The sequence below is a fragment of the Mustela erminea genome, chromosome 1 (genome assembly GCF_009829155.1).
Source record: "Mustela erminea isolate mMusErm1 chromosome 1, mMusErm1.Pri, whole genome shotgun sequence".
Taxonomy (NCBI): domain Eukaryota; kingdom Metazoa; phylum Chordata; class Mammalia; order Carnivora; family Mustelidae; genus Mustela; species Mustela erminea.
The window spans coordinates 67,497,729-67,512,095 of NC_045614.1; the positions used below are offsets into that span (position 1 = coordinate 67,497,729).

General features: G+C 35.4%; 1 protein-coding gene across 6 annotated transcripts in view; it reads left to right on the forward strand.

Annotated features, from left to right (window-relative positions):
* FBXL2 (F-box and leucine rich repeat protein 2) overlaps positions 1 to 14,367 on the forward strand; it is a 151,834-nt gene that overhangs the window by 34,840 nt on the left and 102,627 nt on the right. For 5 of the 6 annotated variants that reach the window (XM_032303064.1, XM_032303197.1, XM_032303268.1 and 2 more), the window contains exon 2: positions 1,974 to 2,035. In XM_032303064.1, coding sequence (XP_032158955.1) covers positions 1,974 to 2,035 — 62 coding nt within the window. Of the gene's footprint in view, positions 1 to 1,973; positions 2,036 to 2,174; positions 2,269 to 14,367 lie in introns of all 6 variants that reach the window. The other variant, XM_032303140.1, reaches the window with a different exon arrangement.

The following is a 14,367-nucleotide window of genomic DNA, read 5'->3' on the forward strand; positions in this document are numbered from 1 at the left end:
GTGTCTGTTTTTGTGCCAGTACCATGCTGTCTTGATGATGACAGCTTTGTAATAGAGCTTGAAGTCCGGAATTGTGATGCCACCAACGTTGGCTTTCTTTTTCAATATCCCTTTGGCTATTCGAGGTCTTTTCTCGTTCCATATAAATTTTAGAATTATTTGTTCCATTTCTTTGAAAAAGATGGATGGTACTTTGATAGGAATTGCATTAAATGTGTAGATTGCTTTAGGTAGCATAGACATTTTCACAATATTTATTCTTCCAATCCATGAGCATGGAACATTTTTCCATTTCTTTGTGTCTTCCTCAATTTAAAAGTCTTTAATTTTGATGAAGTCCAATTTATTTTTTCTTTGGCTGCTTATACTTATGGTATCATATCTGCAAAATCATTACATAATCCAAGATCACCAAGATTTATGCTTATTTTTTTCTTTTAAGGGATATAATTTTAACTCATTTTTTAAAAATCTTTGATCCATATTGAGTTGAATTTTTAATATAACGTGAGGTTTATTTATTTTTATTTCATTATTATTTTGCATGTAGACATCCAGTTGTCCTGACACCATCTGTTGAAATACTGTTCTTTTCTCCATTGAATTATCTCAGAGCACTTGTCCAAAATTAATTGCTTGTAAATATAAGGATTTATTTCTGGATTGTTCTGTTCCATTGATCTATATTTCTATCCTATTCCAGTACCATGATGTTTTAATTACGGTATCTTTGTAGTAAGTTTTGAAATCAGGAAGTGTGAGTCCTCCAATTTTGTTTCCCTTTTCAAGATTATTTTGGCTCTTTTGGGACTCTTGCATTTCCATATGAGTTTTAGGATCAACTCTTCAATTTTTTTTTTTTAATATTTTATTTACTTGACACAGACAGAAAGAGAGCACAAGCAGGGGAAGCAGCTAACAGAGGGAGAGGGAGAAGCATGCTCCTCCCTGAGCAGGGAGCCCAGTGCAGAGCTCAATCCCAGGACCCTGGGATCATGACCCAAGTCGAAGACAAATGCTTAACTGACTGAGCCACCCAGCTGCCTCTCAACTCTACAATTAAAAAAGAAAAAAAGACAGCTGGGATTTTGATAGAGATTTCATTAAATCTGTGGACCAGTTTGAGAACTGTTGCTAACTTAACACTCTTAAATCTTTGAATTTGTGAACATGAAATTTGTCTCAATTTGTTTTCTTTAATTTCTCTCAATAGAGTTTTTTGTGTGGGTTTTCAATATATGTCTTGCATTTCTTTAATTCATTCCTAAATGTTTTATTCTTTTTGATGCTGTTGTAATTTATTTATTTGTATTAAAGAGGGAGAGAATGTGAGTGAGGGGAGGGGCAGAAGGAGAGGGAGATAGAGAATCTCCAAGCAGACTTCCCAGTGCACAACATGGAGCCTAATACAGAGCTTGATCCCAGGACCCTGAGCTCATGATCTGAGCCAAAATCAGGAGTTGGTTGTTCAGCTGACTGACCCACCCAAGCACCCCATAAATGAGATTGTTTTAATTTCATTTTCAGGAGGTTCATTGCTAATGAACAGAAAGACAATTTGTGTACAAATGTATTACATATTTGTATATTGTATTGCTAAACTCGTGGATTACTTCTAATGTGTGTGTGTGTGTGTGTATTTCTTAGAATTTTTTATATGTAGGATCAAGTTACCTGTAAATAGAAGCTGTTTACTTCTTCCCTTCCAGTCAGGATGCCTTTTATGTATTTTTCTGACCTAGTAGGCTTGGCTAGAACTTCTAATACAATGTAGCATAGAAATCACTGTGTTGCATTTTTATTAAGTGGTGAGGGGGTATAAACTCTTTTTATATCCATTAATATTGAAGGATGATGGCTTCATGAAATTAGTTATCATATATGTAGGACAGTAATTGGGGCTGTTATGACCATGTAACTTTTTTTTCATTGGGGAACACTTTAACAATGTCCTTTTTTTTTTTTTCTTTCAGGTTTTCTCAAATAATGACGAAGGCCTTATTAACAAAAAGTTACCCAAAGAACTTCTCTTAAGGTAAATGTAGATAAACTTTAATGAACTCAGATTTGATTCACTCATCAAGTTCCAAGACAATCTTCTTTCTCACTATGAGTCCATAGCATAGAAAAACAGACAGAATTAGCCTAACTGACTTTTTGTTTTTGTTTTATAGAATGCTGTTCAGCTTGTTGTTAAATTTTACTTGGTCTAATCCAGAATGTACTAAGTATGTACATAGCATTGGTCTGGATTCTTTTTGTAATGTGGTAAGTATTGTAATAATCTTCAGTAGGTGCCATTGTTTTGGTATCAGTAGATATTCTCAATGTAGTCAATAACATGAGGAGTGATTATTAAGGTTGTGAGCTCCTGAAGTCCCAGACATGTAGATGTTTTCTGATAAACAAGCTTTAAAATAATTACAGCTATATGTTCTTACTGAACACTTAAAATGCTCATCCAAATATTGATATATTTTTATCCATCTTATGAGAATTATGTGCCAAGTGACAGTAAGTACTATAAAACATGGTTTTTGTCCTATATTTCTGGCCTCACTGAATATGCAATAAATGGTGTTTTGCTTGTCATTTTACCAGATAAATCTATCAACCAACGTTTGTTGATCCTGAGGCACTGCGGTTTCCTTTAGTACTCTATAGTCATCAAAGAAATCTTATTTTAGTTTTGGATGTTCTGTTTTAATTGTTTACAAGTAATACATGGTAACCTTTGAGTGGCATTTCCCAAACTCTTCTCATATCACTGATGTTCCTCAAAACAAAACAAGTTTTATGATCAAATAAGAATGGGAATCACTGGGATAACAAAACCTAGCCTTACTAGGCTAATACACGTGATGATACTCCCAGATGGATTGTTGTGGCATTTCAACTTGCTTACCATGGAACTCTTTTAATATTCCATGTTAATTCCATATTCTGTGGAAAAGATTCTGGGAAATGTTCACATAGAGTAAGTGATTGGCCAGATGACTCAATTCCCTTAGGCTCTTTCATTTTACTCAGTTAATTAAAAAGAAAATCATTTCACAACAGGATCAAATGAAAGATACAGCAATAATATTTTATTTTGATAAAACAAATACTTGTTTTGATGAAAGAATAGTCTCTGGCATTTTAGACCCTTTTAAAGTTAAGGAAGTAGTAACAAGAAAGGAATGATATGTTTTTCATATAAACCTGGGAGCTCTTGATCAAACAGTGAGCTGTTAGAGCCAGCATGGCTGTGTAAGGATGGGCAGGCTGTTACTATATAAATGGAGGGGATGCCATCCACAACAGATGACAAAATTCATGGTGTCCCTTGGAATTGTGCGGTGTTTAATTCCTGGTCTGAACTTTTTCTAGCACAGACATCAAGCTGTCATATGAACATGTCCTCCTCCATCCTCTGGAGAATCCACCAGCTTCAGGCTGACCCATTATTAGTCATTCAACGCTTGGGTGTGATTAAACGCTACTCTTTGCATGAATACTACTGCTATCTGTGACTCAAAACTGCTAACTTAATATTTTCCTCTTTGGTAGGGTTAGCTTTGACACTGTTCTCAGCCTTAGAATAGTTTCTATCTGCTGACAAAAAAAGGCGGGGGGAATTATATCACTTTCTTTGCTAGTGTGATTTATGAACTGTTATTTTAGAAGTTTTAGTTCTTTCAAAGATCCATGATGGACCCAGCTGTTATGAAATTCTCCAGTTACAGGTTTTGAATCATACCCCAAAGCTCATACAGAGATCAATTTTCAAAAAGAATTGCCATTTGAGACCAAATGTTCATAACATGTCTATTCATAGATTTGTATTCCCACTTCTGCTCTTATTTTGGAGTCTGTGAGGGGAATTTAAATTTTAAAGTACTGCTGCTACAGGTCTTCTCTGACTTGTGAGTCTCAAAATTAACTCTAGCCAACTATGGTATTTTAATGTTTGTTGGCCTTTAAATTATTTCTGCCATTTTACTCTCAGACCTTATATTCTCAGTAATAGTATTTCTTCTCTTTCCTTTTGTTTCTTTTTGGGCAAAATTTTGAAGAAGGGTTTGACCCAAGTTACCAAAGTAGCTGGCTTCATCATCCCTCATGGAGCTTAAGTCTTGATTATCTTGCTTATTTAAATGATGTCTTCATACTTTCAGTATGTCCTAGGCTTACATTTTTACTTCATATTGTAGACTTCTTTGTAACAGTGCAGACTTTGTATTCTTATTGAATTCCTATCCACCCTCCCTCTTACTTCATCAATAGAAATGAATTCTTTGACCTTACAATAATCTTACGTACTTGCAGCCAGATCCTCCTGTGTCTGCTGTTTTGTATGTTTTGTTTTTTAAGATTTTTTATTTATTTGTCAGAGAAAGAGAGAGAGAAAGAGCACACAAGCAGGAGGAGTAGCAGGCAGAGGAAGAAGCGGGCTCCCCACTGAGCATGGAGCCTGACATGGGACTCTGTCCCAGGGCCCTGAGATCATGACCCAAGCCAAAGGCAGGGGCTTAAGTGACTGAGCCACCCAGGCATCCGACCCATGTCTGCCTTTTTTAACTCCATCTGTTACCACCCTCTTAAATTCTCTACTAGCTTCCGTTACTGATCACATCAGGCAAATTCTTAGCTTCCCCTTTGGAACCATTAACAAGCACAACCTAGAATTATGTGTGTCTTTTCATCTCTTTATATTCCTTTGAATCCACTCAGAAAAATCCATGAGGTGGTTTTTCATCTGATCATCTTCTTGTTAGTTTTAAGACTACCCAATATTGTTCACAGATTTCTTCTACCACCCCATCTTTAATTTGTTACTTAGCAAGTTTTTAGAATTTTGCTTTTTCTACCCAACTTTCATTCATTAATTAAGGGTACTCCAGTTCTCCCTCTCTACCCTTTATGCTCACAGAATTCAACAGCTTACAATTTTACTCCTCCTGGGGAGTCAGTTGTATAATGCTTATAACATTATAACAATTGTGATAACAATTAGAACAGTCTTTAATTTGTTGAAAGCTGTATATCTGTTAGTGAGTTGGGTTGTCCTTATATTCTGTCCTCAGTGTTATTGTCTGTATTACTTTTTAGAGCCAAAGTTGGTTGAGATTTTAGTTCTCCCCATTTACTGCTTGTGTGACCTTAAAGTGACTTAACTCTTTGGGCCATAATTTCCTGTATCTACAAAATGGAGATGATAATAGTTCTTACTGAATGGGGTAGTTGCTAGCTCTTAGAGGGACTGGCATTTAATAAATGCTAAATAAATGTTAGCTTTTATTGTTAATATCAGTTTTGGATGCCTGAATTACTTATTAAATGCTATGTGATAATGTAGTCAGTTTTACTGCAAACAACTGATAAAAGCAAGCTATCCTGTTGTGGATCTCAGCATATGCTACTGCTAACAATTCATTTTATCAGTCTGGACTGATGCAGTCTCACTGTAAATTGTACATTACCAAATGATAATTAAACTGATAACTACTAAGGCATAGGCAAGTTGGTGGTGGTGTATGTCAACTGGTAATTAGTTTGTATTATAAAAATTATAGCTTCTTGCAAAGAACGATTCCTCTTTTAAGAAAAGTAATCTTATGTGAATTGAGTACTGGTCTAAAGTTCAGGCTATAAATTTTAATATTAAGTTTTTTACCTTAAGTTTTTATTTCTATTATGGTTGCTTTCAGATGGTGATGATTAAATGAAAACACATGTAAACTACCTCACAAAAAATAGGGGTTGCTACATGCAGTGAATATTTTAAAACATTCAGAGAAGATAAAGCTCTTGTTAGTTATAAATAATAATGAAATATATCTCTTACTAGACACATTTTTAAAAACTGATATCATTATTATTTAGGTCATTTCCTCTCCTTGTAAATTTATGTGGACACATGACAGAATTAAGGACCAGTAGTGTTTGTTGGATTGATGAAGGGAAGTTTGATTACCCTCAACAAGAGAGCTGAGCCTAATAATTCTGGGCAAATGAAATCAACTACACAATTACATATATTTGGCAGTTTTGGTAGTTTCCTGGGGAAAATTATAAGATAACCAGTGCAAAAATTTTCAGATTTTCCTTTTCTTAAAATCATAAACCAGTTCCATGAGTGAAAATAATTGTGGTTATTGTTGCAATCATTAAGTTATAACCCAGTGCTTGTGTGTAACTGTGGGACCTTGGGGAGCAGTGCAGTGAAGGGCTCATTCCTGTTTCGGGCAGCATTGAGTGGGTGTTCTTGCCTGCTGGTTGGTTTCAGCATTCCATGGGTTTTTTTCAAGGACTGGTGTATCCACCTCCTGCTATCTGTGATGCCTTATATATATTCCAAGGCAGCTTAACAGGTAGGATGCTCTTTTGGGGATACATACTGCAAATTTAAGTTTAAGCAACTGAGCAGGTTTTTCCTTTATGTTAAAGAATTTTTTCGTTTGTGTGTTCATTTTTATTGCTTTTTACTTTGCATGATGCGATACATGGCTGAATTAGTGTGTGTTGAAATCAGATGCAGAAGCTTAAAGGCCCTTCCTTTTCATTACTTCTGTATACTATTATGTACTGTTTTAGGGTTGGCATCTAAGTCCAAATCCTGGCATAAGCAAATTTTCCTTTGTCTAGGTTGAGGGTATAGTTATACATTAAAAGTCTGTTGATGCCTATATATATATATATTTTTTTTTTAAACTACATTGAGGTGGCATCAAACACCAGTAAAGCTCAACAGATAGGAATGATAGAGCTAGTACATTGTTTCCCAGAGCTTCATCCTGAGAAATTTATGTTAGAGACCTGTTAATTTAAAAACTCCAAATTCAGAAGTTACAGTAGAAGATTGGTAAGTTTGACCCTATGAATAGTAAAATACATCCAGATATATATACTATACCACAGAAACAGAGCACAGTGGTAGCCCAGTGATGGGCATTTCACCAGTTAGAATGCACATTATAAGCAGTGGCTACATTCTTCAATGCACAAATAAAATACTCTTAAAGATTATTAGGTAATAAGGTGGATTATTCTTGATGACTAGAGCTTGAAGAAGGTATGAACAAAGGAAGAAATACAAATAGTCAATTTGTATGGCACTCAATAAGGCCCATATTTAAATAGAAATCAAAATAATGAGATACTACTTATCTGACTGGCAAAGCCCAAAAGGTTGATAATACTGGTAAAGAGAAGACAGACACTCTAAGATACTTTAGAGCTGGGAATATAAACTGCTATAGCTATTCTGTGGGGCCACTGGGGGAAATCTTTAAAATGCTAAATGTACATATTCACAAATTCCATTTCTTAGAATTTAGTAATAGATACATTTACAAAGACACATATACAGGGATGTATATACTAAGTATGTATATAGGGATGATTAATACAGCCTTTTAAAATCTTTAGTAAATTGAATTACAGAATTGGATTGCTCATAATTCTTGGTTAATCATACATTTCCTCATGATCCATGCATTGCCTTTTCCCCCTCCCCACCATCAAGTTAATATTTCAGAACTTTGTATTTATGACTCCTTTAACTTTTTAAAAAAATCTTAAGTATATTTGACTAAATGGTTGCAGTGTTTACTTTTGCTTCTTTATCAACTTTGTAAAAAAAAAAAAGTATATCTTCTGAGACATGGTTTTCACTCAAAATTATGTTTCTAAGAGTGGCTCATGTTGCTTTGCTTGGCTATTATTCATTTTACTGCTGTATAATATTCTATTGTATGACTGTGCCAAGATTTATTTATTGATCTTTTTAAAAAATTTTTTTAAATTTATTTTCAATGTAACAGTATTCATTGTTTTTGCACCACACCCAGTGCTCCATGCAATCCGTGCCCTCTCCAATACCCACCATCTGGTTCCCCCAACCTCCCACCCCCACCCCTTCAAAACCCTCAGATTGCCTTTCAGAGTCCATAGTCTCTCGTGGTTCACCTCCCCTTCCAATTTCCCTCAACTCCCTTCTCCTCTCTAACTCCCCATGTCCTCCATGCTATTTGTTATGCTCCACAAATAAGTGGAACCATATGATAATTGATTCTCTCTGCTTGACTTATTTCACTCAGCATAATCTCTTCCAGTCCCATCCATGTTGCTACAAAAGTTGGGTATTCATCCTTTCTGATAGAGGCATAATATGATCTTTTTTTTTTTTTTTAAGATTTTTTTATGTATTTGAGAGAGAACATGCAAGAGAGCACAAGTTGAGGGTAGGGACAGGGAGAGACAGAGAAGCAGGCTCCCTTTTGAGTGGGGAGCCTGATCTGGGGCTTGACCCCAGGACCCTGAGATCATGACCTTAGCTGAAGGCAGATGCTCAACCAACTGAGCCACACAGGTTCCCGTTATTGATTGTTCTTTGAGAAATACTTGTGTTTCCATTGTTTTGTTAATAAAAGCAGCGCTGCTGTGAATATCCTCGTAGTTGTCTCTTGGTACAAATATACAGAAGTTTCTCTAGGAGTGAAATCGCTGGGGGTCATAGGCTGTACAAATAATCAACTTTATTTTAGTAATACTGTTTTTCCAAAGTAGTCTTACCAATTTACCTTTATACAATGAATAAGAGCCTCTGTTGAGTCACTCTAACATTTAGTGTTGTTCCATGTCTTAAGAGTAGAATAGCATTTCATTGTATTCTTTATTTGAATTTCCTTAAATTCTAGTAGTGTTGAGCATCTGTCATTGCATGTATTTCCTTTTCTGTGAAATATATGTTTTGCCTATTAGGTTATTTCTTATTGATTTGCCATTGGGGTTTCCTTCCCTCTTGTTCTTTTTTTTTTTTTTAAGATTTTATTTATTTATTTGACAGAGAGAGATCACACGTAGGCAGAGAGGCAGGCAGAGAGAGAGAGAGGAGGAAGCAGGCTCCCTGCTGAGCAGAGAGCCGGACACGGGGCTCGATCCCAGGACCCTGGGATTATGACCTGAGCTGAAGACAGAGGCCCAACCCACTGAGCCACACAGGTGCCCCACCCTCTTGTTCTTTATACTGTATCTTCTGAATTTTTTTCTCCATCCAATTTGCCAAATGGTGTCCCAATTTAATAGTCTTTACAAGAGGGCAGTTTGGGGGTTTAATGATTAAAACTCATATTTTATTCAGTGTGATTATTATGATTTTCTATTTTGCTATTTCTTTATCTTATCTTTATCTGCCACTCCCCTGCCTCAAACCTTTCCTATTACCTTTAGTGTTATGTCCACTTAAATTATTAGAACCTAAATTATTCTCCTAGAAATGCATACTTATTAACTCTTACTCTGTCCCATCTCTCTCTTTTCCAATTTCTGTGTAAATTCTGGCAGTTCTAAATCAGCTCCAGTCCCTGAAATTGTCATTCTCCAATTTGCTCTCTCCTGTGCTTATTTATTTCTTGAAAATATCTTTTGCTTAGTCTTTCTCACTTAGTTCAGCCTAAGGCTTTCCCCAAGTTCGAGGCTATATTTCTCCCTCTTGAGTATGCTTATAGATCCTTTAAGCATTTTGTAACTTCTGGTGTTTGACCTGGATTTTATGTATCATAACACAGTAAATCTAGCTTTTAAAATAATTTATATATGCATTTGATACGTTAGTTTCAGGTGTACAGTATAATGGTTCAGTATTTGTATATATTGTGAAATGAACATCACAGTAGTTCTAGTTAATATCCATCACTATATATAGTTACAAAAATTTTTTCTTGTGGTGAGAACTTAATATCTACTTGCTTAGCAACTTTCAAATATGTAGTGCAGCATTATTAACTATAGTCACCATGCTGTATGTTACAGCCCCATGATTTATTTCTGTTGTGACTGGAATTTGTACCTTTTGACCACTCCTTTGCCCCCCACTTCTGGCAACCACATATCTATTCTCTGTATCTATGAGCTCAGTTTTTGTTTTGGATTTCACATATAAGTGAGATCATACAGTATTTGTCTTTCTCTGTGTGAGTTATTTCATTTACCATAATGCCCTCTAAGTCCGTATGTGTTGCAAATGGCAAGATTTCCCTTTTTTATGGCTGAATAATACTGCATTATATGTATGTATATATGTATACACACACACCCCCACATTTTCTTTATCCACTCATTTATAAGCAGCTTAGGTTTGCTTCCATATCCATATACAATCTTACTATTTTAAGTAATGCTACAATAAACATGGGAGTGCATATATCTTTTTAAGTCATTTTCATTTTCTTAGATAAACACCCAGAAGTGGAATTGCTGGACCATATGATAGTTTTATTTTTAATTTTTTGAAGAACCTCCATACTGTTTTCTGTTTTCCACAGTGGCTGTACCAATTTACATTTCCACCAGCACTGTATAAGGGTTCCATTTTCTCCGCATCCTCACCAACACTTAACATTTCTTGTCTTTTTAATGCTAACCATTATGACAGGTTTGAGTTGATATTTCATTGTGCTTATTATTTGCATTTCCATGATGATTAGTGATGTGAGCACCAATGCACATGTTGGCCATCTGTATGTCTTCTTGGGAAAAATGTCTGTTTAGGTCCTCAGCCCATTTTTTTATTGGGTTGTTTGGGGGTGGGTTTCTTGCTATTGAGTTGGATAAGTTCTTTATGCATTTTGTATATTAACTTTTTTCAGATATATAATTTGCAAATATCTTCTACCATTTGGTGGGTTGCCTTTTCATTGTGTTAATGGTTTTCTTTGCTATGCAGAAGCTTTTTAGTTTGATGTAGTCCTTATTTATTTTTGCTTTTGTTGCCTTTTTTGCTTATTTTTTTTGCTCTTGGTGTCAAATCCAAAAAATCATCACCAAGACCAATGTCAGGAAGCATCGTGCCCATGTTTTCTTCTAAGAGTTTTATGGTTTCAAGTCTCATTCAAGTTTTTAATCCATTTTCAATTAGTTTTTGTTTATGATATAAGATAGTGGTCCAATTTTATTCTTTGAATGTGACTGTCCAGTTTTTCCAGCACTACTTTTTGAAGAGACTGTTCTTTCTCCATTGTATATTCTTATGTACTTTGTTGTGAATTAATTGATCATGAATCATATAAACCCATTGGTCATGGGTTTATATTTGGGCTATCTCGTCTGTTCCATTGATCATCTGTCTGTTATTATGCTGATTCCATACTGTTCTATTTACTATAGCTTTGTAATATAATTTGAATTCTATTGAGTTCCTTATATTTTCAGCACAGTCTTTGTACTGAGATTAGTATATTCTGACTGGATCTTTCTCCCAGTGTGTAACTTATTTTCTTCCCCATTCTTTAAAGCATATTTTGATGAGCCAGACACCTTTTATAAAGTCAAATATATCAGTCTTTTACGGTGAGTGTTTTTTGTGTTTTGATAAAGAACATCTTTCTTACCTTGAAAACAGATATATTCACATGTATTTTCTTCTGAAAGTTTAAAAGTTTTGTTTTTGATACTTCAGTTTCTGATCACTCTGGTGTTAGTCTTTATTTATAAGATAGAATCCATTTTTATTTTCTTTTCCATGTGGATTATTAGTTTTTCAGATTCGTTTGTTAACTGGTCCTTCCTTTCCTCAAAAGAATGCCATTATTACCTCTATCATATACTCTGTTCTCTAATAATTATATAGTTACTTAGTCTTTATTCTGTTTCATTGGTTAATTTTCTGTGTGCCAATACACACAGAAGACATCTGTAATTTTGGGTGACTAGGACCTTTAAATTTATTTCTCATTGTTTTTATCTGATTCTGGAGTTAATGCAAGCCTATAGAATTGAGTTATGGAGCATTCAGGCTTTTCTTGCTCTCTGAAATAGTCCAAGTGTTTTGGTTTAACTGTCCTTTGAAAGGCTGATAAAACCAGAAAAGACTTCGAATAGCCAGAGGAATGTTGAAAAAGAAAGCCAAAGCTGGAGGCATCACAATTCCAGACTTCTAGCTCTATTACAAAGCTGTCATCATCAAGACAGTATGGTACTGGCACAAAAACAGACACATAAATCAGTGGAACACAATAGAAAGCCCAGAAATAGACCCTCAACTCTATGGTCAGCTAATCTTCATTAAAACAGAAAAGAATGTCCAATGGATAAAAGACAGTCTCTTCAACAAATGGCGTTGGGAAAATTGGACAGCTGCATGCAAAAAAAATGAAACTGGACCATTTCCTTACACCGCACACGAAAATAGACTCAAAATGGACGAAGGACCTCAATGTGAGAAAGGAATCCATCAAAATCCTTGAGAACACAGGCAGCAACCTCTTTGACCTCAGCCACGGCAGTTTCTTCCTAGAAACATCACCAAAGGCAAGGGAAGCAAGGGCAAAAATAAACTATTGGGATTTCATCAAGATCAAAAGCTTTTGCACAGCAAAGGAAACAGTCAATGAAACCAAAAGACAACCGACAGAATGGGAGCAGATATTTGCAAACGACATATCAGATTAAGGGCTAGTATCCAAAAAATCTATCAAGAACTTATCAAACGCAACACCCAAAGAACAGATAATCCAATCAGGAAATGGGCAGAGGACATGAACAGACATTTCTGCAAAGAAGACATCCAGATGGCCAGCAGACACGTGAAGAAGTGCTCCACATCACTCGCCATCAGGGAAATAGAAATCAGAACCACAATGAGATACCACCTCACGCCAGTCAGAATGGTTAAAATTAACAAGTCAGGAATTGACAGATGCTGGCAAGGATATGAAGAAAGGGGAACCCTTCTCCAGTGTTGGTGGGAATGCAAGCTAGTGCAGCCACTCTAGAAAACAGCATGGAGGTTCCTCAAAGAGTTGAAAATAGAGCTGCCCTATGACCCAGCAATTGCGCTACTGGGTATTTACACTAAAATTACAAATGTAATGATCCGAAGGGGCACGTGCACCCGAATGTTTATAGCAGCAATGTCCACAATAGCTAAACTATGGAAAGAGCCTAGATATCCATCGACAGATGAATGGATAAAGAAAAGGTGGTCTGTCTATGTATATATATACAATGGAATACTATGCAACCATCAAAAGAAATGAAATCTTGCCATTTGTGACAACATGGATGGAACTAGAGGGTATTATATGAGTGAAAGAAGTCAATCAGAGAAAGATAATTATCATCTGCTCTCCCTGGTATGAGGAAGTTGAGAGGCAACATGGAGGGTTTGGGGGTTAGGGAAGGAAAAAATTAAACAAGATGGGATGGGGAGGGCAACAAACCATAAGAGACTCTTGATCTCACAAAACAAACTGAGCATTGCTGGCGGGGAGGGGTAGGAAGAGGGAGGTTGGGTTATGGACATCAGGGAAGGTATGTGCTATGGTGAGTGCTGTGAAGTGTGTAAACCTGATGATTCACAGACCTGTACCCTTGGGCCTAGTAGTACATTATATGTCAATAAAAAATTAAAAAAAAAATAAATGAAAGACTGATAAAACTAAAATTCTAAAATTGAGCCTAGAATTTTCTCTGTGGGAAAATTTTTAACTAACTTGATATAAGTCGGATTTTTTAAGCTTTCATTTTTTTTCTTGGGTCACTTTGGTAGTTTCATTTTTCTAGGCATGTGTCTGTTTTTTCTGAGTTTAAAAATTTGTTGATAGGTTTTTTTTTGAAAGGATATTCTGTCCCACTATATCTTATTTATTATTCAAATATTTACATACAGTGTTATATTAGTTTCAGGTGTACAGTGTAATATAAGAATTCTATACATTTCTCAGTGTTCATCAAGTATACTCTTCATTCTATTTATTTTACCTATTACCCCACCCACCTCCTTTCTGGCAACCATCAGTTCTCTGAATTTAAGAGTCTGGTTTTTTGTTCATCTCTTTTTTTCTTTGTCTTTTTGTTTCTTAAATTCCACATATGAATGAAATCATATAGTATTTGTCTTTCTCTTATTATGCCATCTTAGTCCATCCATATTATTATAAATAGCAAGATTTCATTCTTTTTATGGCTGAATAATATTCCATTTTATATATATACCATGTCTTCTTTATCCATTCATCTATCAGTGGACACTTAAGTTGCTTACATATCTTGGCTCTTGTAAATAATGCTGCAATAAACAGAGAAGTGCATATACCTTTTCAATTTAGTGTTTTTGTTTTCTTTTGGTAAATACCCAGTAGTGGAATTACTGGATCATATGGCAATTCTATTTTTAATTTTTCAAGGAACTGCCATACTGTTTTTCACAGTGGTTGCACCAGTTTGGGTTCCCAGCAACAGTCTATGAGGGCTCGTTTTCTCCACATGCTTGCCAACACTTGTTGTTTCTTCTTTTTTTTTTTTTTTAGCCAGTTTTGATAGTTCTATTTTTGTTTTTTTTAACTCTACAGTATCTGCTGTCATGTACTTTTTTTCATTTGA